Source organism: Harpia harpyja, unplaced genomic scaffold, assembly GCF_026419915.1.
Source record: "Harpia harpyja isolate bHarHar1 unplaced genomic scaffold, bHarHar1 primary haplotype scaffold_79, whole genome shotgun sequence".
NCBI lineage: Eukaryota > Metazoa > Chordata > Aves > Accipitriformes > Accipitridae > Harpia > Harpia harpyja.
The window spans coordinates 21,938-47,302 of NW_026293420.1; the positions used below are offsets into that span (position 1 = coordinate 21,938).

The window sequence follows — 25,365 nt, forward strand, 5'->3', positions numbered from 1 at the left end:
AACTTCCCCATCCTTGAATCTGATTTCAGCTTCTACCTTTTCAAGTAAATCTCTACCCAGTAAAGTTTTCAGAGAATTTGGCAAATATAAAAACTGGTGAGTAACCCATTGTTTTCCAAGTTTAAATTTCAGGGATTTGAAAAATGGCCGGGCCTCAGGAGTCCCTGTTGCACCAATGACATTTATGCTTTTGTTACTTAAATTTCCTTCTAGTGTATTTAAGACCGAATACGTAGCCCCAGTGTTGACTAAAAATTCTGTTTCCTCATCTCCCAGCTTTGCTTTAACCAGCTTAGGTTCTGCTGGGAGAGGTTCCTCCGGTCCCCATCAGTCTTCTCCCCTGCTTACTTCAAAGGCTTCTCTCAGCACAGCCACAAACACACTTGATTCCTCTTTCCTTTAACATCCCTCTTCCTTAACCCTTTCCTCTTCTTGACCACTGTAGCCAAACGCACTACCTCATCCATTCACTTCCCTGGTCATTCAGGGACATGTTTAGAAAAATATTTTTCTTGCTGCACATATCCCAGATTTCCACAATAGTAACATTTTCTTCTAGTGTTCCTTCACATTCTCCTTCTCTTTTTCTAGGTCTTAGTTCAGACCCTGTACCTGATCATCTTTCTTCCTAATCCTTATCTCACTTGTAAATTCCTTGCAAAAGCGACTGCCAACAAATCAGCCTCTTGTTGCTTTGCTCCTCTTCTTTTTTTCTCTTTCTTTTTCTTTTTTTTTTTTTTTGTTTCTGCTATTAGGGGCCATTTGACCCACAAGGACACTAATTGCAAGTGCATCATTAAAATTTTGTTAGCAGAGCTTGTCTGAGTCCCCCAAAATCACTGGGATGCTCCTCAGGTCCTGCATTTTTGCACTTTTAGTCCAGTTTACCAATTTACCCCTAGTTCTCCACATGCCCTAATGGCTTCTATTAAATTTCAGAGCCCTGTCTGACAAACGGCTCAGTCTCCTACACTGTTATAGTCCCAGTTTTGATTTTTTTTTTTTTCCCCCCCTAGACTGTTGTGCTAGTTCTGCTCAGGGAAATTTAACATTCACCCTTCTCCTTTTCTTATAGGGACATCAGATCCCAGGTAGCAGCCACAGCCTCCTCCAAGGAAGCTATCCTTGAGATTTTTTCTTTTTTGGAGGAAGCTCTCCCCTCCGGGATCCACCTGTGACTCCTCTCAGCAACGCCCAGAGTCTTTTGATGTCTCTTTTAGGGACTTGGGATCCCGGGTAGCAGCCTCAGACTTCTCCAAGGCACCTTCCCAAGATGATTTTTCTCCTTTGGAGGAAGCTCTTTCCTCCAGGGTCCACCTGAGGCTCCCCCGAGGCATCTCCCAGAGTCTTTTGGCCTTTTCTTATAGGGACCTCAGATCCCAGGTAGCAGCCCTGGATTCTCCAAGGCAGGTACACAAGATGATTTTTCTCTTTTGCAGGAAACTGTCTCCTCTGGGATCAACCCAAGACTCCTCCCAGTTATCTCTCAGAGTCTTCTGACCTCTGCTTTTGGTACCGGAGATCGCAGCTACCTGCCTCAGACTCCTCCAAGTCTGCCGTTATCTGAAGTGCAGCAAGAAGTCCGCGTGTGAACATCCTTTATGAATACAGAAGGAAAGCGGAGGAACGACAGAGGGGGCAGCCCAGGGACACAGAGCCCCAGGTCTCATCTGGCCGCTCCTGTGACCCTACGGTGTATTCAAAATCAAATACCTGAAGTGCTCCCTTAGATGCAGTTTACAGCCAGGGGACAAGAAGGTGGCAGTTCTGCATTGTGCAGCTTCCAGGCTGATGGCAGAGCCAAAGCAAAAAAAAAAACAATCCAAACCAACCAAGAGAGGTAAAACTGGAGCGCAGGGAGCAAATGCTTTTCTTTCACCTTAGGCCAATTGCTCGGACGCTCTCTATGCTGCCCTGCCACAGAGGGCATCCCTCTCGTACCAGTAAGAGACATAAGAGTGAAGTAAAGCCAGGACCCCAAACCAGACCAAAAACCCGGTCATGACGAAGAAGAAAGTGGAGAAGGCATCAAATATAACAGAAAATTATTTTGGACATTCCCAGTTTACATTTGGAAAAAAGAAAAAAAAAAAAAAAGAGGAGGAATTAGGTATTAAAAGAAGAGCACTGAAGGATAAAGCGGTAGCAGTCCCTCTACCACTGCAAACCCACACCCCCCCACGCACGTACGCACACAGACTTAACACCACCGAACTCCCATTGACTGTGACGTTCACCTCAGCTTGCTGGTTAAGGGATATTGAATGCCTGAAGCACACCAAGGATAACTGAAAACATCTGCATGGCTTTAATGGGAATCCTCCAACTGAAACAAAGCGCTTTCTCCCTCTGTCTGCGTTGGCACATCCCCGAGTCACGCTCTCCCTCCTCTCCTTCAAAGTCAAGATTCCTAAATGTGAAAAGCGGGAGTGGGGAAGGGCGAAGGGAAGAGAAAAAGAGGCAGAGCATCATCAGTGGAAGACCTGCCAGCTGCTGCTGAGTCAGCCCTGTTCGGGGGACCACCCCAGCAGAGAGGAGCTGGTTTGCATGCCACGGTCCTCGCTGCCTGTTCCCAGGGACAGGCCGTTTGCTCAGCCTTGCCGGCCAAAGCACGGGAAAAGCGTAGGCGTGCGCCGTCGCTTGCAGAGGAGCACGGTCACGTTCATGTGCAATCCTTTACCTTTTTCCTCCCTGGATTCAAAGGGTTTCTGTCTTCAAAGTGAGAGCCTTCCATACGGGCGTTTGTGACATTTCATCCAGGATAATAATCTCAGAAGGATCAGTCCTGCAATAAATATTTTACATAGCAATCCGTGATTATGGGAACTGATGCCACCAAGGGCATTAGCATCAGCAAGAGGAACAGCGGGCCCCAAGAATCAAAGCTCCGCATAAGTGTGGGAGGTTTTGCTGGATGAGGAGTTTTGGGAGGCAAGCCGGGGAGCTGCAGAGCAACAGCTCTGTGCAAAGGCTCTTGCTGGGCTTTAGCCCCGGTCTGGGTTCCTAAGCCACTGCTGGTACAGGTCATGCCTGCAACTCCTCATGTCTTTAAGTATGAGGATCTCCAGCTACCGTAAAGGCACTGATGATGCAAGGTTTGGGGGTCAAACGCGAGTGCTGCAGCCACTCTGCTTGGGGTCAGAGCCCTGCAATCACCTCCTGCAGCCCTGCCCCTGAATTTGGTTTTCCCACCAAGCTGCCTGCTGGTTTCTGTGGGATGCCCCACAAAGAGGCAAGTGGAGAAAACTGTGCCAAACCCCTTCAAGCTAATCTTGCCGGGGGTCCTGGCGCTTGGTGGGGCTTTACCTGTCACTGCGTTGCTTTGGGATCTCCAAGTCACTGGTCTTCCCCACGCTCAGCTGAACTGAACTTGCAGCAGCAGCAGCTTCCAGCGCCTTCTGGGACTCCTGACATAAAAAGGGACAAATCATGTTCTCTGTCTCTGGTCAAAGTGGAGATAAGCTGAAGGCCCAGCACAAACTTAGCAGTCTGCCCTCCCCTTCTACCCCTGCAGCAGGGTAAAAACCGTTCACTCCAAAGATTTCGGGGCAGGGGGATTGTGTGTTCAAAACACGATTATGAGCAAATCTTGCCAGCAGCAGCAGCAGCAGCATCACCATCTAATTATAATAATAATAACAATAATGACCTTTGGGGAAAACAACTCGTTTTAAAAATTACACCTGTATTCAAGTGTTCAGCTCACTGCTAATTGAGGAAACAAAGGTTACAACGCGGGATCCAGGCTATTGGGATCTATTTCGATCGAGTGCTGATCTTCCCCCAACGTTTCCAGACAAGCTGTAACAGAAACAGGCAGTCTCACAGCCCGAGGGAGATGTCCAGCCCCGAGGACCCAGCAAGCCTTACCTCTCCTTCTTCTCCGGCTTCATTTCTGCCATCGTCCAACTTCTTCTTCCTTTCTGGCATAAGGTCATCCAGAAAGCTGAGCTCTCGCTTTGAGAAGCACAAATCCATCGCTTTTCGGACAAAGACAAGAGCCAAAACCTTCACGAATCAGAGGGAAGACACGGTGAGCTCAGAGACAATGCTACCTCTCACTCCAACGCTGCAAACACCCCGCTGCCAAGCGGCAGCAGCTCTTACCATCAGGGGAAAGATGATGGCGGCACGGGACACCTTGATGGTCCAGAGCAGGACGAGGCAGATCAGCTGGATCACCGTGAAGAAATGCACCTTTCGCAAGGGCACGTGCCGCAGGTAGATGAAATCCGGCTGGTGTTTCGCCGGCATCCAAAACAGCTTCAAGCGATCAAAGAACTGCAAAATAAAAGGGAAAGCTTGCCACCTTGGGACTGCAGAAAGTTTCTGGCCCCCTCAAGACGGGAAGACAGTTTGCAGCATCTTGCTTGCCGTCAGAAATCCCGGATCCCACCATGTTCCTCCTGGGAGCAGCACCCATTTTCCCTTCGCTCCATCTATCAACCGGCTTGCCCCTGAGAGCTGCCCACCAAATGGCAACTATTCCGTGTCATTCCATTATTAGCATTTCTTGGCCCACTGAATCCCCCAGCGAGGATTTCCACCAGTGGTAGAAACTGCCTTCCCTTTGCACTGAATTCCCCCACTTTCACGTAACCAAACACTGACCTGCCCTAAACCCTGAAACAGAGTGCGCTGAACTTGCCTGGTCCTCCCAGCCCTATATACCTCCTGTGCCTCCACCGATCTTTTTCTTACACAAAAGAGTTTCCTTGCTTGCTCTGGGAGAAGTTTCTCCCATGCCACTGCTTTTTTCCCTGCTGCTATGGAGACAAAATACCAGGGACCCGACACTCTGCACGCTGTAAAAGAGTCCGTACCTGAATTCCTCTGAGCGACGACACACCCATGTAGAGAAAGACGCCATAAAGCACAGGCATTGGTATAAACTGGGGGAAAAAGAAAAAAAAAAAAGAAAAAAATAATGCAATCGTTTCTTTTTCTATATTGCATTTTCAGTATTACCACCCTCTTCCACAGGCACTGCCTAAAATTGCTTGAAGCTTTCCAGTTTCCATTCAGGGTTAGAGATGGGTCAGATTTTAACCATTAAAGGTTTTGTGCGCACGAGTGAGCTAAGGCTCTGCTTTAGGCTGAACGTTGGAGTTACCTCTCATCAGAATAATCCTATTTTCCAGAAAGGTTGGAGGAAAATAGGCCATTTCACCCATGCTACCCTATGCCGCATTCTGTGGTGGTAGAAAACCACTTCTGCCTATTCTTGGGGCAACAGGCAAAGGCCACATGCCTCCTTTTAGCCTAGAGACGAGATTACTTTGTGGGAGGAACGTGCAAGGAAGCCCACGGGGATGACTTGAGTGTGTTTAGCTCCTGGGAACGGCTGTCCCGGGGCATTTGGGGAGCAAATTGCAACCAGTAAAGGGCTGCCTGTTTGAAAGAGAGCAGATGTGCTGGCCTGAATACGCTCAACTGTAACCCATAAACATGGGTGGGCCTGAAAGACACCCCAAAATTAAAGCAGTTGCATTGCTCACTCGCCTCCAGCACACCAAACGGGGGCCTGAAGGGCTGCAAAGCGTAGCCGAGGCTGGTTCCCACCGTGGGTCAAGCCCCAAGGGTTGGGATCACCTCCTCCTCCGCTCCACAACTAACTACTCAGGCCTGCAGAGAGGGGACTGTTTTTCTGTAACCTCCAACAAGCTCGCGGTTGTTGGGTGGGTTGCATTTTCCTCTCACCTTTAACACAGAAGTGAAGAAGACGGAGCAGCCCATGAGCACAAAGATCAGCAAGCCGGTGACTCTCTGCTCTCGTATCCCCAGAAACTTGGGTTGCTCTCCTGGAGCTGAGCAGTCAGACTCTACTTTGAGGCTATTCACGTGGGTGATGGACAGCACGGTCGCAGCCACAAACCAGGGCAGCCCCATCACAGAGCACACCCCGAGCATCACGGCCACCATGAAAAGGTCCAGGTGGTACCCGCATCCTTTCTGCAGGCAGGAAAACAAGAAACAGAGCATCCCATAGCACAAGAGCAAGGACAACGTCGCAAGTCAGACTCAAACCCTGCTCGAGCACAAGTCAACTTCTTCGGAGTTTAAAACAAGAAATGGAAACAACTAAGGGTGTATGCAGGCTTTGCACAAGCACCTGGCATGAAAATCTGGCAGGAGTTCAGACACAATGGATATGGGGAGCTTGTGCGATACATACTTCTCCAAAAAAACAAAAACCCAACCCAAAACCACCAAACCATTTTTTTCACTCACAAAGAAAATTCTACCACTTGCAAGGAAGGTGTGACTCTGAGTTACCCCTGGCAGCGCATCAAAACAATTCATTCCCTGCAGCTGCTGCTGCCATTTTAAAACAAAAACGCGCTTCTATATTGCTCCAAGATTAATTTGCTCCTCCAAAAGGTTGCTCATCTGAACTGCCCTGTCACTTGCTCCCTGCATCATCATTAATCCAGGAAAGCATCCTGCCACGCAGCCTGACCTTGTCCCAAACCCATGCCTTCAGAAAGCATTGGGAATAAGAGCTTCTCCCCAGACCTGCAGCCCGGAAGGGGCTGGGGCTGGGGTCATCTCTTGCAGCCCCTTACCTTCAGCTTGTGCTCCTTCCTGTTCACAATAACGGCACTGATCTGCTGGTCCATGAATATCAAGATGGTGCAGAGCAGAGCTGGGATGAGCGCAGCCAACACCGTCCACCAAGGGTTGGGTCCTATGGGGTTGATGAACCACCCGCGGTCGTCTCTGGTAGGCTGCAACAAAGCCCACGCATCAGCATCGTCTCCCAGCCCAGGCACTCCGCTGGCTTTCATTTTCCCCTCCGTCCCTGTGTCAGAGCACCTCCCAGCCCTGCCTTCATGTCACCCTCTCCCGTGGGCTTCAGCAGTGCTATGTCCTCTTTGCAAGCACCTCTAGATACTTCTCCTCTAGGTATCTAGTTTGGGGGCCATCTTCTCGTTTCCAGGAGGAAGCAAGGCACTTGGAGGTGGAAGAGGAGAGGGTCACACCACCAGCATCTCCTCCAGACTCAGCCCTGCCCTGCCCCGGCATCGCCTTGTGGCACCCCCACGTGCCAAAACACCCCATTACCTTGAACGCATGGGGGACGTGGAGCTTTGGCGATGGGATCCCAACCACGAAGTCAAGGAGCACCATGATGACGATGGTGAGGAAAACAGCAAAGTCGCTCACTGTGGACCGTACCTGGGGCGAGAAACCAGAGGTGAGAGGGGCATTGCAAACAGGGCCATAACTGGAGATGCAAGAGTTGCAGACATCCACAACGTTACGGCTGGTTAACCAAATCCCACCACCCCTCTGAGCACATGCAGCCTAATCCCTTGCTTAGATACTGTTGCTGTGTTTGTCCCTGTGAGATCTGGTGTCAGACAATAAAAAAAGGTTAATCAGGCGGACAAGGGTTGGTTTAAGTCAAAACCTAAAAATAATAATAATAATATTAAAAACAAGAAAACAGATGTCTGCCACTACAGCTACACTCACAGCTACAATGGCAACAAGGCACTGAGGCATCCTTTATTCCTCAAAAGGAAGCTTCTCATTTGAATCTACTTTCCGCTCGAGCACATAATGCACAGAAGGTAGGGAAAAAAAAAAAACAAAACCCCAAACCCCAAAACTTTGGGAAACCTGACTTCCCACTACCTGAGGGGAAAAAAAAAATTAAACCCAAAAACCATCAGTCTGGGGCAGGTCGTGAGGCAGGTGGGAAATGCTACGATGATTTTGCACTCATGGAAATGAGTGCTGGACATCCAAGCTCTTGGAGAGCTTGGCCTGCAAGGCCAACGTTTCCCAGCTTGACCAAGGGGTGGCAAATACTGCTTAGTGCTCCAGGAAAGCCATTTTGGGAAACGACTGTGGAGATGGACGCTGGCCACCACCTTCTACCTACCCTGGTTGGAAAGTAGCGGCTGGTTTTAAACTTCTTCAAGAAGCTTGACAGGGCAAAGGTGGCGAAGAAGAGGATGCAGCACCAGAAGAACACGTCAGGCGTGTAGGGGCCGTCGCGTCCACAGGCAGGTCCTTGAAACTCCCCATGCAAATACCGACATTCCTGGAGAAACAGAGCGTCAGGACACAAAGGCAGTGCACGGGCGGCACGGAAACCTCGCACAGCTAGGGGGTTTTGAGGATCTTGGTCCAAGATCCACGACCCTGTAACTGCTCCTGCCAATGGAGATTTGTGTTTAATGAGCAGCAACAGCTGAACAAGTGACACCTCGAACTACACAGCGGAGAAATGAGATGTGAGGGGACACCATACCACACACCCTCGGCACATCCTCTGCCTGCCGTTCGAGCAATCGTGGCTAAAGAAGACACCAGAGGGGAAGGAAACACTGGAAACTCTTGGGGATAGAGAGAGAGGGAACAGGGAAGGAGGGCTAAAGACAACCATGGTAGGAAAGGAGGAGAAGAGACAGATCGTCCCTTCCCAGGGGAGGGCTCGCAGAACCTGGCCAAGAGGGGATGAAGGCCACCATAAGAGCCTGCCGTCCTAGGCCCGGGCTCTGCTTCCAGCAACAACAGCCTGAGAGGCTGCTCAGACATGCAAATTTATGCATGTACCTACAGACAGCACTGAATAAGAAAGCAAGGCCTGCAGTTACTAGGAAGGAGTACATTAAGGAGGCCAATTACTACCTTTCAAGCATGAACTTAAGTCCTACAACTATTTCTACAATAATCAAACCACCCACTACTTAACCTTGCTCCCAGGCAGAAATACTGTCCTGCAACAGGGTTGAGGGGGACACTTGCTACCCACAACGCTGGGGACCAGGTAGACTGGACAAGGTGGACTCTCCTCCCCAGGACCAAGCAGGTTAAAACCACACGCTAGATTTAAGCAAGGACTTTTCCGAGCAGCACTAGCACAGTCTGAAGCCCATCATCCCCTGAAGGGCTCTGACTTTTGCACCCTGCAAATGCCCCTGGACCCCATGGCCACGGCGCGAGGAAGCAGTGGCTCGGGGCACTTACGGTCACCGTGAGGTTTTCCCAGGCGATGCCAGACACGTTGATCTTGTTGCTCTCCCAGAAACGCAGGGTTTCGTTGCTGGGATGGGTCGGTGCCTCACACTTACAGCTGGGAGGAGAGAAGCCAAGACAGGGGTAAGGGAAAGGCAATGGAGGTGCAGCCCGGAGCTCCTGCCAAGGGGCAGCAGCTTTCTCAGGGGGAAAAAAACCCACTAGTAGCTGGTGAGGAAGTCCAGCTTGCTGTGCGTGTGCACAGGGTAGGTGTCTCGCAGGTGACTCAGCTTCTCCAGAGCCTCGTAGATGAAGATGATGCAGATGAGGGAGGCAAAGGCTTCTTCCGTGAAGCGGGTGACGTAGCACACCAAACAGCTGGCGTCGGTGGCCACCAGCACTATGCACAAGAAGGCGGTCCACAGCCCAATGCACGCCCGCAGAGACAGATAGGAGAGCGTGTACTCCCTGGGAAAGCAAAAGGAAACAAAGGCTGGAAAGGCCAGCAAGAGGCCCTGAGCCATGCCTGCCTTTGGGGAAAACGGGGAGCAATTTTGGAGCGTGTCAAGGCTGTGGATGGGAAATGCAGTTTCCATGTACTACCACAGAGAGCCTGGGGGCTGTGGTGCAGGGTGTAGACCCACAGGAGGAGAGGCCAATTATTTAATTACCACTGCTTAACAAGGATCTTGTGTTAACACCTTGGAGGCTGCTTGAGGTCAGGTCCCTCTTGTGCCAGGTGGGGTTCTCCCACATCACCCTGATGCCCTAAGACTGAAACCAGCTGGGTTTGCACCCAGTCACCTGCTGCCAGCAAGCTGGGGCTTAATAATAAACCTTATGGCAATAAGGGTGGTTTCTCTCCCATCCAAGCCATCGCAACAAAAGCCCTGTCACTAAAATCTAACAACCACCCCTAAGAAAAAGAAAAGAAAAGAAAAGCATCTTTTCTCCATCACTGCCGCCTTCTGAAGGCTCTCGCAGCACCCAGCTGCGGCAGCCAGCCTTACTTGCAGAATTTGTAGAGGATCTTCTCAAACACGAGGACGGGTCCGGTGCTGCCGAGGATGGTGAGAGGTTGGCCGGCAAAGAGGGAATACACCACGCCGGCCATGGATGCGCCCAGCAGCGACTCCATGGCACTCTGTCCGGGGAAGAGAGGCAGCAGTGAGTAAATAAATCGTTAGGGAGAAACAAAAACCAACGCAAATGCACTGCAGCAAGGACTTTGGCCTGAGTTTTATCCTCCCCCATGCCCCCCAACAGAGAGAGGTGCTCACTATGTGGCCATTGGTCACCTCCCCCAGCAGTCCCCCAAAGGTGATGACAGGGGACATGCAGGCACAGTAGAGGAAGAGGAAGGACGCCAGGCACTGCAGGCTCAGACCGTCCCGGAAGTCGCTCCAGAACCACGGGGCTTTCCGCTTCACATCCAGGGTCAAACCTCCAAAGAGCCTGCAGGCAGGAAAAAGAAGAGAGTCTGTTCTCTTGGAAGAACACGTTGACTTTTCTTTGCTGCAGAAGGGCAATCACAAGCAGAGAGTAACTTCCATGGCTAAAAAGAAGAACTCTCCTTCATCCCAAAGCAAGGAAGCCTGCGTGCAATGGTGATGCTGTGGCTGAGCCCAGCTGCCCAGATCTCCCACCTGCCCAGCCCAGGGGACCAAGCTGGTAATGTGGAGCCCCTTCACTGAACCAGCTAACCCCAAAAACCTGCTAGAAGGGAAGGTGCATGCTCGGATTTGAGAGGCAAACAGAAAAAAACCCCGAACTATTAAAGCTCCCACCTCCCCGTCCGCTGCAGTTCAGGGCCACCGTGTTTCTCCAGCGTGCTGGGAGAAGCACTGTCATCAAGAGCTCCTGGCATCTTCCTTTTTTCCTGTTAAAATGGAAGTAAGATAAAGCTATGGATTTGTAACCACTGGCTTGTTTTGCTTCTGGTCTGGCTCTGTGACTGTGTCAGAGTGGGACCTTGTGAATTTGGGCCCCTGAACAGCATCCCCAGCCGTCCTGCCCGTCCCCCTCGCGCCTCCCGCCGACGCGGCACCCACCTGCGAAGGGACGTTTTTCGGGGGCTCGATTCGGATCGATGGATCCCACTCTCCTGGCGGCAAGACCGTGACCTGATCCAGGAACTCGTCGATGCCAGCCACGAGGTCAGCCCCGTTCTTGGCTTTATAGGCAACGTCACGGAAAACCTGCCAATAGAAGACAACCCAGCTCGGATGTCCTAACCAGTGCAATAAGCTCTTGGCTAAACGCAAGTTTTTCTCCCCAAAATTTCCTGCTGGAAAGGGCAAGGAATATTCCCCCAAAAGGAAAAATTTGCGCATCACGGCATTTGTAATCACCTCCCCCACGAGGCCCCTGTCCCCCATGGCACACCATACCCTTCTGCTTAAAGAGCAAGAGAAGTTTTACCGGCCCTGGCAATGCCACCACTGGGGACAGCGTGCTGGGGACCCCGGGGAGAAGGATGAGGTGCAGGATGCACCCCGGGTGGGATTTCAGCCTCCAGGATGGGGGGTGATGCAAATCCACGTGTTTGCTTTGGGGTGAGAAAGAGGGCTGGGCTATTTGGACAGCTGCGGGCAGCTGGGACAGCAAATCCTCTTCCTCACTACTTCAGAGACAGGGAGAGCTGAAGAAAGGCAAAAATGACCCGGAGCTATCTCATCTTGTCGCACCTCATCCGTCATGATAGTGGCCATGGACCTGCCAATCTCATGGTACTGATGGCCTTTTCCTTCTGGTCCAAGCAAAACAAACAGGAACCTGGGCAAGAAAAACAAAATGAGAGAGAGAAGAAGGTGTCCTTGCTCCAAGAGCACCCAAGGAAAGCCCTGGGAGCTCCCAGCCCAGAGCGTGGCTCAAGACGGGACACGTAGGCTCAGCGACGCCGTGATGAATTTGAAATTCTTCAAAACCGACGGCTAATTTAATTTGGGGGCCAACTTTCATTAAAATTGGCTGATGGGTTTAAAAGCTACAGCAGGGAATGGAGAAGCGAAGGCGAGGAGATGTGGGGGGGAGAAACGTGCTTGCTCCCACTAGCCTTGTTCCCTTGGGACACCAAACTGATGCCTGCAACTTGACATTTGGTTGGGTGTCTTTTTTACGGAAAAAATTTGTGCTTCTCATTCGCACCTTGTTGGGATGGGAACTTCTGTCATGCCTGAGAGGAGGACAGCCGGGCTCAGGCGGACAAATGCCACGACGGGCTGGTGAAGGAAATCCAGCTCTCCTACGAGCACGTTGGATGCTTCAGCCCCGGTGGGAATTTTCTTCATGAAGTGCAGCTCCGCCTGGGCACGACAAGCGATTGTCAGGCAATTACCCCAAAAGCAAAGCCCACAGCACTCTGCAGCACACTCTGCAGCCAAGTTTGCAAGAGCAAATCTGGCCCTAAAGGCGTAAGAAAGCTACGAGTGTCTCACCTTGCTTAAATCCATTGCTCTGCTCACACGGTTCACCCCATCTTTAGCTTCCACAGCGGTGGGAGAAGGACAAGGGGTGATTGTTTGGGCTGGTAGGAAAAAGGAAGACACTCAGAAAGATGGACAAGGAGCAACTGGGACGCTTCTCCTTTGCCCGGACAAGTCTAATGTGGCCAAAGCCCTGCAGAAACCCTCACCTGGCTTGTAGAGGAGGTGCAGGTCTGACTGCCTCTTGCTCACATCGGCAAATGAGCAGGCAACGGGGAGAAGGTTGGTTGTCTTCTCGTTCTGATGGTGGTGCTTCCTCAAAAGGACTTCTCGAACTTGAGCCCGCATGTGCTCGTCAAACTCCGCGGACTGTTCTTGCTGGGCCAGGATCATATCTGAGGATGGCAAAGGGAAACGAAGCCATCAGAGCAGAAACCCCAACAAGTCCCCACCCCCAAAGCCCCCGGGGAAGGCTGTGCCACACAGGCTGCACCCTAACGCAGGCTCAGCCTTGCATAGCAAGGCCTTTTAATAATCTTCAGCCTTTGCAGCGAAAACGAGAATTTTCTTTTGCTAAAAAACATCATCCAAGTGCTTATTCATCATTCCGCTACGATAAATATTTCCCATTCTAAATAACGCAATTTTCTTGCCCGACCTGGCCTTTCTGACTCTACACGTTTACCCACATTATAAGCAATCTATAGCACAGACATTCCCAGAGTTTCCCGGGCTGATCGAGTGCAATTTGCCGAGCCCAGGGAGAAACGTGCTAAGAACGGCTCCGACTTCTCCAGCCCTTGAAAGGGCTGAATGGAGACCTGCCGCCAGTCAAAGATAACTTCTCCAAAGCGGCTTTTGCAATTAACTTCAAGTATCTTCCCCACAGGAATACACTGCTTGGTCATCGCCAGATAAACTCTGCCTTAAAACTCTTAAATGCTGCATGTTAAGGCAAAAGAAAAAAAAAGAATGCGAGGAAACAGCTTGGAAGAAACAGTTCCTTTAAGGAGGTTCAGCTCTTACGCAGACTCCGTATTTCTAAGAGCAGCCTGCTAAGCCCTGACACACACTCCTTTTTGGCTGGAGAATATTCTCTAGTGGCTTCTCCAACCCCACAAACTGCTTTCAAAAGGACCCCGTATTGGAATAAAAAAGTGGTGCGACTGTTGCACGCCCAGTCTACATCCAAAAACAGCTCATGAGAAAAACCCAGTGGGACTTCTGGAAAAGGACGTGCCATTGGGGCAGGGCTTGATCTGGGAGTGAAGAGCACCGTGGCGAGCTGAGCTCGGCCGTTCCCGGAGGGATGCAGTGCCCACGGTACCTGCAATCTCTTCGATGCTGTTGGCACAAACGTCCAGCAGCACCGTCCCGTTGCTGATGCAGCTCCTCAGCTCGGAGAGGCTGTGCAAGGACAGCGTGCCAACGTAGGGCTTGCTCCAGCGCTCGCCGCCGTCTTCCGCGTCCTCCTCAAACTTCAGCCACCTGTGGACATTGGGTGCGATCAGCCCCATTGCAAGGAAACAGCCCCAGCTCTGCAACCCCTTTGATAGAGCCACGGGGTGGCAAGAGGAGAAGGCTCCTCGTGTCGCCACCTGCAGCTGCAAAAGCTTCGCGTCCTGGAGAGGAGAAAGCAGAGCCCACAGGCGCTGCCGGTGCGGGGACTCCTCTCCCACCGCAGCCAGCAGCAGGGATTTACCTTGCCGTTTCCTTCCACTCGGCATCCTGGCCCTCTTTTACACAGATCTCATCCAGCTCGGAGAACAAGTGGTGAGGGACGTGCTGCTCGTCCTCCTTGGTCCTGAGAATGAACTGCACCTGCTGGGACGGGGAGCCTGGGGGCAGAAGGCAAAGACCCATCCCGTTGCTGCGCCTGAATACAGCTCGTCACGCTCACGTGCAAAGTGGCCGTCAGCACCAGTTCAGCCACAAACACTGGGCTGGCCCCTCTGCTCTGTGTCTGTCTGGGCTTGCACAGAGCCGTGGAGAAGAAGAAGCATCTATTCCACCTCTGCATAAGGATGGGCTGCTTTCCTTCCCCACATTGCCATTTTTAAAGCCAGGATCCCTCTGAGGAAGACGAGCCTAAACCCATTATGCATTTAACTGCATTAAAAAAAAAACCAAAAAACAAAAAACCAACCACCTCGGGAAAAAGAGGGTGTTGCTCAATAAGGCCACTTTCCCTCGGAAGAACAGCAACTCACTCAAACTAGCCACGGGGACCTGCTTGCAGAAGGCCCCAGCGCCCACGTAGCCCCCAGGAGTTTAGCGAATGCCGCGGTGGGACTTACAGTGGTAGCCCTGCTCCGTCGGGGCAGAGTCCTTCTCTGGTTCCCCTTTCCGATGCTTCTGGCCGTGGCGTCGGTGATGCCGGTGGCTCTGCCTAACCAGTGGCATCCGCGCGCCCACGTACAGGGTCCGGTGGCCTGTGAAAAAGCAGTGTTTTTTGCAGCACTCTCGGCATTGCGGCAATGGTTGAGGTGGCCGGTGCCTTGCTAAGCCACGGTTAAATCCCAGGAGCGACACCAGCTTCCCTTAATGTTATTTTCACTGGACTTCCTTTTTTCCAAGCCTATTTTACTCGAGCTTTGCAACTATACAGCAACAACAAGTGTTGGCTCCGGGTCATCTAAAAGTGCCCTGAAAGTATCGAACCTCTTCTCAAATTCCAGCTTCGGCTGGACAACACTCAGACTTGCTCATTAGGCAGCAACACAAGCTAACTATTTTCAAAATCTCTGTATGGCACGAGGCGACAAGAGACGATCAAATCAGTCCCATCATAATGAACTCCAGAACAAAAAAAGAAAATCACAGCCCCGCGTCTGCAGCCCTGAAGTGATTCTCCTGACCTCTCCAAGCCAGGAGCAGCCTCTGCGAGAAAAAAAGCCGTGAATTATCGAGCCCCGTGGCTACAACTCACACCGTGGCCTCCCGGGGGGCTTTTTCCCTCCGCTTAAAAGGCCGTAATAGTAAAAAATGTGACAATAACTGTGCTGCTTTGTTGACAAGCGCGGCATGTTTTACTGCACATGATGCGACACCGAGCAAGGCACATTGGAGAGACTTTGTGCAACGGGAAAACGCGCTGGGCTGGTGGCCCCTCTACCAGGACCTCAGCAGAGACTCACCTTCCAACTCCTCCTTCTCATAGCGAATACTGACAGTGTTGCTCGTTCTTCCCCGGTCAATCACTGCCTCCTCATCATGTCTCTGTTTAGGAACGACAAGAAGGGAAAAGTTGGGGCTGGGGGTGGAGAGCTCCCTTACGTCCTCCCAGCCATCATCCACCCCTGGGTCCACGCGAGTCCATGAGCCATCACGCCTCTGCGTGCCTCCTCCTCCTTCAGGCACAGCCCTAAAACCATGGACTTGTAGGAGGTTTTTCTTCCCATACGCAAATAAAACAGCCCATAACATCACCTGTACTGTATACCATGAGAGTCTGGAAGTCGTTATTACAGGAGGAGAGGGATGAGTGTTTCAGACCAAAACAACCCACCTCCTGCTTTGTTCTTGAGGTTTCTGTCTAAAAAAGTGATTTCCAAACTGGAAAAAAAAAAACCCACAAAACTGCACTTTTGAGCCCCGGCCGTGCTACCTGTAACTCTTCCAGAAGGGTCATTTCGTAACCCCCGTTTGGGTTCATCCTCACGTCAGTCACTGGGTTTTGGGGACAACTGAACCTCCAGATCAGTCAGGGGGCCCGATTCCCCAAGGACTGATGGAGTAGCCCTCACGGGAGGGGCTAAGTGGCACCCAACGTGCACCAGCTCCAGAGACACAACAGGGACCATTATGAAGTCACAAGCTATGATGCGGATCCAGGCAGCTATTTAAAGCCACGCACCCCTAGAGCCTTCCCGCTTGGAAAACTTAGTGCCTGGCGAGAAGCCAGCTCTGCTTTGAGCAAAAACTCTCCAGAATAGAGAAACTGCCTGCAGGAGAGGTGTCAGGCTCAAAAGTGTGCAAAAGGAAAGCCCTTCACAGGCTCGTTCACCCTCCTGAGAAGCAAAGCCCATTAGCAGCATCATGTTTTCTCTCTTCTTCTTTCTAATAGTAGAGCTGAAGCTCTAGCATCCTGAGGATGCAAATAGGAGGTACAGATATGGTAGAGAAAAAGAATATCTTATTGGATCAATGGGTAGATTCAGAAAAAAACCCCTGCTACACAGTAGTTTATCCTGACCGCTAGCTAGAACCGAGAAGACTGTTTTTTCCACCTGGGTCAACAGTTCCGGTGAAACATACTACCCGTCTAGGACGGCTGCATCTGAGGAAGAAGAATTAGTTATCTGCAATACAAGGAATAACAATGAGTCATTTTGTGTCGTGATATTCATCAGACTCTCGTTTCTCTGTGCAGACAAATGCATTTGAATAACCACGTCTTGTGTTACGTTTTAACCACTTAACATTCCGTGAGAAATAGCCCAAGAGCTCAAGAAGGAAGAGCAGAAAGACAGGAGACAGGTGAAAGCCTAGAGCCCCAGCTAGACGGAATGAAAGACCCTCTTCCTTCTCTGAAGCTTCAGCAAGGCTTCCTTCACCTGCTTGTTCCTCCGACTGTAAATGACGGGGTTCAAACTGGGGCTGACGAGACTGTAGAAAAGGGAAAGAACTTTCTCCCTCCCAGGTGAGTTAACGCTCCCGGGCCCCACGTACATGAAGATGGCGTTTCCATAAAAGACACCTGTTGACGCAGAAGTCACGGACACTGCACACAATCAATATGATCAAGCAGCTGCCACTTTATTGCCAAGATAGCTCGGTTTATATGTTCATTCTAGTTACTGTTCACGCATAAGCAAATTAGAGATTGGTTAGCATGAGCTGTCCACGCGCCTAGTTACACCTAATGATTGGTTATATCAACACTGTACACGCGCATAAACATAAGGCATAATTGGTTGTATTAACTAAAACATGCGAAACTTGTCTCAGTCTAATTGGTCAAGATAAGCTGCAGAATTGAGGTTCTTTGTGCCAAGTTCCCTTTATCGTGGAATGAGCACCTGTGTTCTTCTAATTGGCATCTTTCTTTTTTTGTCTTCTGGTTTATTCTGTTCAAGGCCTTCTAAAGGCGTCTGGAATGCTCTTACTACCGTTAGCTAAATATGTGTCCACAAGCAAAGCGTCCTTGAAGCCTGCTGCCTACAAAACATCCTTGGCTCACAAATTGATCAATTCTATCGAGTCTGGATTGTTCACTATGTGCCCATTACTTTCCAAGTATCCCACAATAGCCTACTGCGCTCTCGGCTTAGCCGCGTTCAACGCACGAGAATGACCAGACTTAGGGAGTTTGGTCACGCTAACGAACTATCAGGACTAGATGAATGAGCAGCGCAGCTTATTAAAGCAACAGTACAGGTTCTTTTGGATTGCCCGTGATAAATAGACTGTCTGCAAAGCACGTGCAGGTGGCAACACAGTCGACTACAAGTGCATTAAATGATGAAAGAAAAGAGCTCTAAAGAATTCTAAGTTTCCCAGGGAAGCACTCAGTACAGCCGAGTGTTCGAATCTCACGCAAGAGGCGTCCCTGTGGGGGGGGAAGAGAGGCTCAGCCTGTCGAGTGATGCCAGAAGTCAGCGGTGTCCTCCTGACTTGTCTATGATGGTGTCTTCCCTAACATTTCTCCTCTCTTAAGGCCTTTTATATTTTCTGATTTTTTAGGTGGAGCTTGAGTGACTCTAGTCCTACATACCTTTCCTTTGATTGGTATAAAGTTCTCTTGCTTTGCTTTTAAAGGTGTACGCTAGAGAAAATTCAGAGCGCATGCTCAGTGGGGGGGCGGTCGCACCTTGGAGGTGGGTACCTTTGGGGATGGAGGTGTGTTTTGGTGTTGTAATGAGCAAAGTTCACCCAAAGGACCTGCTGTTGTGTGTCAGTACCCCAGAACTGGGCACATGTGATATAAACCAGAAGTGTAGGGTGTTAGCTCGACAGAACCCCCGTTATTTTACCTCCTTGCTTCAGTGGATTCAATGCAGGGACCAACCGTTCACCTTCCGATGGTTCCGGATGCCTACCCCTGCGATCACAGAGCCTGGCCGCGGCGTCTCGGCTCCGCTCCGCCCTCCGTGTTACTTTTCAGAGTCAGCACACCAAGCTCCCCTGGTGTTGCTGACATCTAAAGTGGCAGGTTATGCTGCTTAGGGAGCTACCGTGGAACCGATCCTTTCCATGTCCACTGCGTTGCACCCTGGAGGTTGACCTTCCCGTGAGGGGCGGCGGGGGGCGTGTGTCATACCGACAAGTCACCTCCAGCAATCATTCCACAGGCTGTGGCTGTGCCCAGGAGGCCCGGGGGTCTCTCCCTGCCCTTGGTGGCCATGCCCTGGGCCCAGCTGCTGGGTGTCCCTGAGGCCTGCTCTGCCACTCGGCTCCCAAGGCCAAGCCTGGTGCTGTTCCTCTTCTCTCGGGCCATGGCAGAAACCAAGCGTGCAGCGCAGAGACCGCCCCTATTAGCCGTCCCCTCTCTGCGCCAGAGCTAAAGCCTATGCGGCCCCACAGCCAGGAGGAGCGGGGACTTGATGTGGCTGGACACAAGCCCTTTTGCTGGGGAGAAAGGGGGGGTGATTTTGGCAGCTGCAGCCTGGAGGCAAGCCAAAGTGTAAGCAGAGCCCTAGGCTGGGATGGTGGGTGCCAACAGCCCGCCACGGAAGTGAGCCAGGCTTTGAGAAACAAGTGCGCGGAGGTGAGCCTGGTGCGGTGGAAGGAAAGGTTGGTGGTATTCAGACCTGGACCATTTGGATCTGTGACCAAAGCCCAGCCAGGCAAACGGCAGCTCTTCCAAACTGTCGAAATAGCCCATTGATGCTGTCGCCGTCACATCCCCTTGTCCCGCTGAAAGCAAGCTTGAAACCAAGCTGCGCAGCCTCTCTATTAAACGCCCCCGTTGGCCGTGTTTATACGGGATACAAAACGCGCTTCAGCCACGGGGTAAAAGCTTCAGAGCTCCTTTGTGACTTGAAGCTTTCCGAGAGTTCTTTGCCTACCTCGGTTTGTGGGAAGATGTTCGGATCTTGCCTCAAACCCTGGCAAGTCTCCTTTTCCTTTAGGCTTTAGTATTTTGAGTACTGAGAGATTAAGAGAGGTTCTCTCCTTGCCATTTTGTGCATTGGTGCCAAATTGATCTGTACCTTCAGACTATGTAAATAAGGGCATTTATGCCACAGACATTCCTTTGGTTGTGGTGATGCCAGAGGTGAAAGACGGGGGTTTGGTTCCCTCTGCAGGAACTCTGCAGAGATGCAGAGAGCACGCATGGTTTCCTCACCATTCCTTACCAGCGCACCAAGGGACATTTGCTGCTGCACTGTCAGGGGAGGTTTGGACTTGACGTGAGGAGACATTTCTTTGCCAAGAGGGTGGTCACACCCTGAAACAGGCTTCCTGGAGAGGTGGTGGATGCCCCATGCCTGTCAGTGTTGAAGAGGCATTTGGACAATGCCCTTAATACCATGCTTGGAACTTTTGGTCAGCCCTGAAATGGTCGGGTAGTTGGACTAGGGGATCATTGTAGGTTCCTTCCAGCTGAACTATTCTATTCTATTCTGCTCTGTTCTGTTCTATTCCATTCTACTCTGTTCCCTGTGCTCACCATGAGTCAAATACCGATGAGAGTGTTATTGGCCTGAAACGCCAGGGGCTTTTCAGCTCCCAGAACACTTTGAAGGATACATGACACAAAGGTTACAAGTGGAAACAGGGTATTACTTTTATTTTTCTGAGTCTGCTTCAGAGCCGATGCTCACAAGCATTAACACGGTGTGCCCGTGTAGCCAGGAGCAGGCTGATGCATTCTTCAGTTGAGCTTGAGAAGACATTCTTTGCAGCCTGGCAAAGGCAAGTCACAGAGCTACAGAAAGTAGCAGCAGGAATACAGGCCAAGCAGTCCCTGTATCCTGAAGAGTGAGAACGTGAAGAATGAGGATCAGGACCGACCAAACACCAAAGAAGAAGAAGGAGGAGGAGGAGGAGGAGGAGGAGGTGTGTGGTACCGTGGGGTATTTTCCAAAGTATGACAGGCAGAGGTGAAAAGTGTATTTTTGCATTCGGCTACTTGCTCCGCCGCTGTGCTTCTTGGCCAACGATGCATGAAAGGCGCTCTCGTGCCGGCCCTGCGCTTGATTTGCATGCAGGGAGAGGTGAAAAGTGGCAGCTCCTGATGGGGCAGCAAGCCTGGAGCCCTTCCAAGCACAGGCTGTTTTGCCCAAGCCAGAACCCCTGGGGAAACGGAGCTAAGGGAAGAGCAGAGCTCGCTCCCGCTCCAGACTTGCACTGGGCAAGAGAGCCCGAGAGAGCCAGGGCACGAGCGGTGCCTTGGAGGTGCAAGAGCAGCAGGCAAGGACCTAGGCGAAAGGGCCCAGAGGAGCCCTGACAAGGGGCTGTGCTCAGTGCTACAGAGGACAAGAAGCAACCCCCCGGGAGCATCCCTTGGAGCCCGCCGTGGGAGCCAGAAAGCTTCCTCCCCCCAGATGCGGGGCACGAGGGCCACCTTCGTGGAGCACGAGCAGCGGGCACCTAGCCACAACGGCCCAAAGGAGCCCTGGCGAGGGGCCGTGCTCAGTGCTGCAGAGGAAGGCAAAAAACCCCCGGGGCCCAGTGCCAATCTGCCCCGGGGGAAAATTCCTTCCTGACCCCAGAGCTGGCGATCGGCTAATCCCTGAGCAACACCTGCCTCCTGGTCCCACAGGCTGGTCATGGCTCCCAGGGGATGCCCAGCCCCAGATTTTGTCAAGGCCGCTACCCAAGACGATTTTTCTCCTTTGCAGGAAGCTCTCTCCTCCGGGATCGACCCAAGGCTCCTCCCAGGTGTCTCCCAGAGTGTTTTGACCTCTGCGTTCAGGACTGGAGATCCCAGCTACCTGCCCCAGACTCCTCCAAGTAAGTAGCTCGAGACATTTTTTTTTCCTTTAGAGAAATCTCTCAACTCCGACAGCCACCTGAGACTCCTCCCAGGCATCTCCCAGAGTCTTTTGGCCTCTGCTTTCCGTACCTAACATCTCAGGTAGCAGCCCCAGACTCCTCCAAGGAAGCCACCCAAGATGATTTTTCTCTTTTGCAGGAAGCTCTCTCCTCCGGGATCGATCCAGGTTTCCTCCCAGGCGTCTCCCAGAGTGTTTTGACCTCTAGTTTACGAATGTAAGATCTCAGGTATCAGCCCCAGACTCCTCCGAGGAAGGTACCCAAGATGATTTTTCTCCTTTGCAGGAAGCTCTTTTCTCTGGGATTGACCCAAGACTCTTCCCAGGTACTTCCCAGAGTTTTTTGACCTCTGCTTTATGTACCTAAGATCTCAGGTCTCAGCCCCAGACTCCTCCAAGGAAGCTACCCTTGAGGTTGTTTGTTTTTTGGAGGAAGCTCTGCCCTCCAGGATCCCCCTGTGACTCCCCCCAGGAACTCCCAAGAGCTTTTTGACCTCCCTTTTAGGGAACTGAGGTCCCGGATAGCATCCCCAGAATTCTCCAAGGAAACTGCGCAAGATGATTTTTCTCCTTTGCAGGAAGCTCTCTTCTCCGGGATCAACCCAAGACTCCTCCCAGGCATCTCCCAGAGTCTTTTGACCTCTGCTTTACATATCGCAGCTCTCAGGTAGCAGCCCCAGACTCCTCCAAGGAAGCTAACCTTAAAGTTTTTCTTTTTTGGAGGAAGCTCTCCCCTGCGTGATTCACCTGTGACTCCTGCCAGTAATTCCCAGATTCTTTTGGCCTTTTCTTATAGCGACCTCCAGTCCCAGGTAGCAGCCCTAGACTCTTCCAAGGAATCTACCCAAGATGGTTTTTCTCATTTGCAGGAAGCTTTCTCCTCCAGGATTGACCCAAGACTCCTCCCAGGCCTCTCCCAGAGTCTTTTAACCTCTGCTTTACATACCTAAGATCTCAGGTCTCAGCCTCAGACTCCTCCAAGGAAGCTACCATTGAGGTTTTTTCTTTTTTGGAGGAAGCTGTCCTCTCCAGGATCGACCCAAGACTCTTCCCAGGCGTCTCCCAGAGTCTTTTAACCTCTGCTTTACGTACCGAAGATCTCAGGTAGCAGCCCCAGACTCCTCCAAGGAACCTACCCTTTAGATTTTTAAATTTTTGGAGGAAGATCCTGCCCTCCAGGATCCCCCTGTGACTCCTCCCAGTAACTCCCAGAGGCTTTTGGCCTTTCGTTATAGGGACCTCAGATTCCAGGTAGCAGCCCCAGACTCCTCCAAGGAAGCTACCCTTCAGGTTTTTTCCTTTGGGGAGGAAGCTCTCCCCTACGGGATCTGCCTGTAACTCCTCCCAGTAACTCCCAGAGGCATTTGACCTCCCTTTTAGGGACCTGAGATCCCGGGTAGCAGCCCCAGACTCCAAGGAAGCTACGCAAGATGATTTTTCTCCTTTGGAGGAAGCTCTTTCCTCCAGGATCCACCCGAGACTCCTCCCAGGCATCTCCCAGTGTCTTTTGACCTCTGCTTTATGCACCTAAGATCTCAGGTCTCAGTCCCAGACTCCTCCAAGGAAGCCACCCTTGAGGTTTTTTTCTTTTTTGGAGGAAGCCGTCCCATCCAGGATCCCCCTGTGACTCCTCCCAGTAACTCCCAGAGTCTTTTGACATCTCTTTTAGGGTCCTGAGATCCCAGGTATCAGCCCCAGACTTCTCCAAGGCAGCTACCCAAGATGTTTTTTGTCCTTTGGAGGAAGCTCTCTTCTCCGGGATCGACCCAAGACTCCTCCCAGGTATCTCTCAGAGTCTTTTGGCATCTGCTTTAAGTACCGAAGATCTCGGGTCACAGCCAGACTCCTCCAAGGCAGCTACCCAACATGATTTTTGTCCTTTTGAGGAAGCTCTGCCCTCCAGGATCCACCCACCTCTCCGGACAGGCTGCAGAAGTGGGCCTATGTGTATCTTATCAAGTTCAACAAGGCCAGGGGCATGGTACTGCACCCAGTTTGGTGCAATCTCCGGTATCAGTACAGGCTGGGGTTTGAAGTGATTGAGAGCAGCCCCATGCACGACTTGGTGGATGAAGAGCTGGACATGAGCTGACAATGTGCCATTGCAATCCAGAACGCCAACCGTATCCTGGGCCACATCAAAAGAAGCATGGCTGGCAGGTCGAGGGAGGGGATCCAGCCCCTCTCCTCTGCTCTGGTGAGACCCCCACCTGGCATACTGCATCCAGCTTTGGAGTCCCCGGCAAAAGAAAGACATGGTCCTGGTGGAGTGGGTCCAGAGGAGGGCCACAAAAATGATCAGAGGGAGGAGCACCTCTCCTGTGAGGAAAGGCTGAGAGAGTTGGGGTTGTTTATCCTGGAGAAGAGAAGGCTCCAGGGAGACCTTATTGCAGCCCTTCAGTACTTTGAAGGGGGCTTATTTGAAAGATGGGGACAGACTTTGCAGCAGCACCTGTAGCAACAGGACAAGAGGGAATGCTTTTACACTAAAAGAGGGTAGATTTAGGCTAGCTCTAAGGGAGACATTTTTTACAGTGACGGTGGTGAGACACTGGCACAGGCTGCCCAGAGAGGTGGTAGCTAGATGCCCTATCCCTGGAAACATTGAAGGCCAGGTTGGACGGGGCTCTGAGCAACCTGATCTAGTTGAAGATGTCCCTGCTCATTGCAGGGGAGGTTGGACGAGATGACCTTTAAAGGTCCCTTCCAACCCAAACCATTCTATGATTTCTCTGTTGTTTCCCTCTTGGCTCCCATTACCTCAGGAGCCCCTGGCTCATCTCTCTTAAGACTTCACAAGTGTGTTCCAGTGTACCCCTCACGTCTTGGAGCAACAGGCCGAGGGTCCTCGCTAGCACCCCGTCCCCCTAACCTTGGCATGTCGCCCCACAGCTTGTCAAGGGCGAGCCTGATAGTATCCCTCTCCCCCTTGTGGCAGTACACACACAAACACACACCCCCTCCAGGAAACAAAACTCCAAACAGGGAGAAGAGAGAAAAAACCCCAAACCCTAGAGGCCGCAGGTTGAAAATTGAACTTACCAATCGAGAAGTGCCAGGTATACTGAAGTGACCTTTTGGCCAATGGGGAGTAAAATGACCGCAGATCAGATTCGACAAGGGTATAAAGAGGATCCCGCCAGAGGACATTTTGGAATCAGTCCTCCCAAAAGCAGCGGATCTGCAGTCAGGGACTCCCCCTTGGGTCAGGACGCCGCCCGAGGTAACTCCTCGAGGTAGAGAGCCCTCATCTTTTAGGTGAGTGATACGCGCATTTTGAGTCATCATTTTAAATCTTAAGAATTCTTAAGAAGTCGGTTGTGTAGTATTAATTCCCCTTACATCATTGAGCCTGTGGTTTACAAAATGTTACCGGAGTTCTAACTAACTTTTTACTAAAGAATAAAGCTGAGCTTTAACACCTGTGGGATTTGATTGTGCGTGCCTCTGTAACATCCCTTCGAGTGTAGGTTAAAGCTCTGCCAAGGAGGCCCGCTAGCTCGTGAGCCAAGACCCCCTTCTCCCTTTGAGAAAGGCGAATCCCATCTGACACCAGCAGGCCTGGGGCCGTGCCGGCCACCCCATTATCGAAAAACCCAAAAGTCTGGCGGGGACACCAGCCACGACCCACGTATTAACGGACCGGGTCCGTCTCTTTCTTCCAGTGTCGCTGCCCGCAACTGGAAGGAGAGAGGGAAAAATAACCCGCGTTCCAGATTCCCCTCCCAACCATCCCAAGGCCCCAAAGTCTCTTTCGATCGCCCTCGGACCACGCGTTGCAGCTTCGTCGCCACCCAGGCGGAAGAGCAGTAGTGGGCAATAGCCCGTGGGCCGTCCCAGGCTAGGAAGTTTCCCAGTGCTGCCCTGAACCCGGGCCCCGGGGAGGCAGCAGGCTTCCCTAAGAGGAGGCTCTGCCTGGCATCTCGGACCCTCTGTTCCCCTCAGAAGGGAGTCACCCACACCCCTAAGCCGTCTTTGCTTCCTCGGGGAGGCGGTCGTAGGGTAGGGGGTAGGCCTTTCTGACCGTG

At 51.6% G+C, this 25,365-nt stretch overlaps 2 protein-coding genes and 1 long non-coding RNA gene across 4 annotated transcripts in view; 2 read left to right on the plus strand and 1 right to left on the minus strand.

The window, feature by feature from the left end:
* LOC128138634 (electroneutral sodium bicarbonate exchanger 1-like) overlaps nt 1-25,365 on the plus strand; it is a 151,690-nt gene that overhangs the window by 12,857 nt on the left and 113,468 nt on the right. The window lies entirely within an intron of this gene.
* Nucleotides 1,526-23,164, plus strand: LOC128138642 (uncharacterized). 2 transcript variants are annotated; one of them, XR_008234101.1, is made up of 3 exons: nt 1,526-1,551; nt 21,185-21,296; nt 23,080-23,164. It is a non-coding gene; the product is annotated as an uncharacterized LOC128138642 (long non-coding RNA). The 2 variants fall into 2 exon arrangements; XR_008234102.1 differs by lacking the exon at nt 23,080-23,164 and adding an exon at nt 21,916-21,986.
* LOC128138635 (electroneutral sodium bicarbonate exchanger 1-like) lies at nt 2,286-15,639 on the minus strand. Its single transcript, XM_052779819.1, has 24 exons — nt 15,533-15,639; nt 14,693-14,827; nt 14,098-14,233; nt 13,723-13,883; nt 12,605-12,790; nt 12,408-12,496; nt 12,118-12,275; nt 11,658-11,745; nt 11,022-11,168; nt 10,758-10,849; nt 10,251-10,425; nt 9,981-10,114; nt 9,193-9,438; nt 8,983-9,088; nt 7,892-8,053; nt 7,066-7,179; nt 6,567-6,728; nt 5,701-5,952; nt 4,824-4,892; nt 4,108-4,281; nt 3,871-4,008; nt 3,307-3,407; nt 2,681-2,785; nt 2,286-2,410 (listed from the first exon to the last, which is right to left on the minus strand). Exons 2-23 carry the CDS (start codon nt 14,796-14,798, stop codon nt 2,698-2,700), a joined length of 3,084 nt encoding a protein of 1,027 aa, XP_052635779.1. The 5' UTR covers nt 14,799-14,827; nt 15,533-15,639; the 3' UTR covers nt 2,286-2,410; nt 2,681-2,697.

Coding starts and splice junctions, on each gene's coding strand:
- LOC128138635 (XM_052779819.1), bottom strand. CDS start 14,798: ATGCCACTGGTTAGGCAGAGCCACCGGCATCACCGACGCCACGGCCAG. Junction 12,497..12,604: donor GCACCTCCTCTACAAGCCAG/GTGAGGGTTTCT, acceptor TTTTCCTACCAG/CCCAAACAATCACCCCTTGT. Junction 8,054..8,982: donor GGGAAAACCTCACGGTGACC/GTAAGTGCCCCG, acceptor CTGTTTCTCCAG/GAATGTCGGTATTTGCATGG.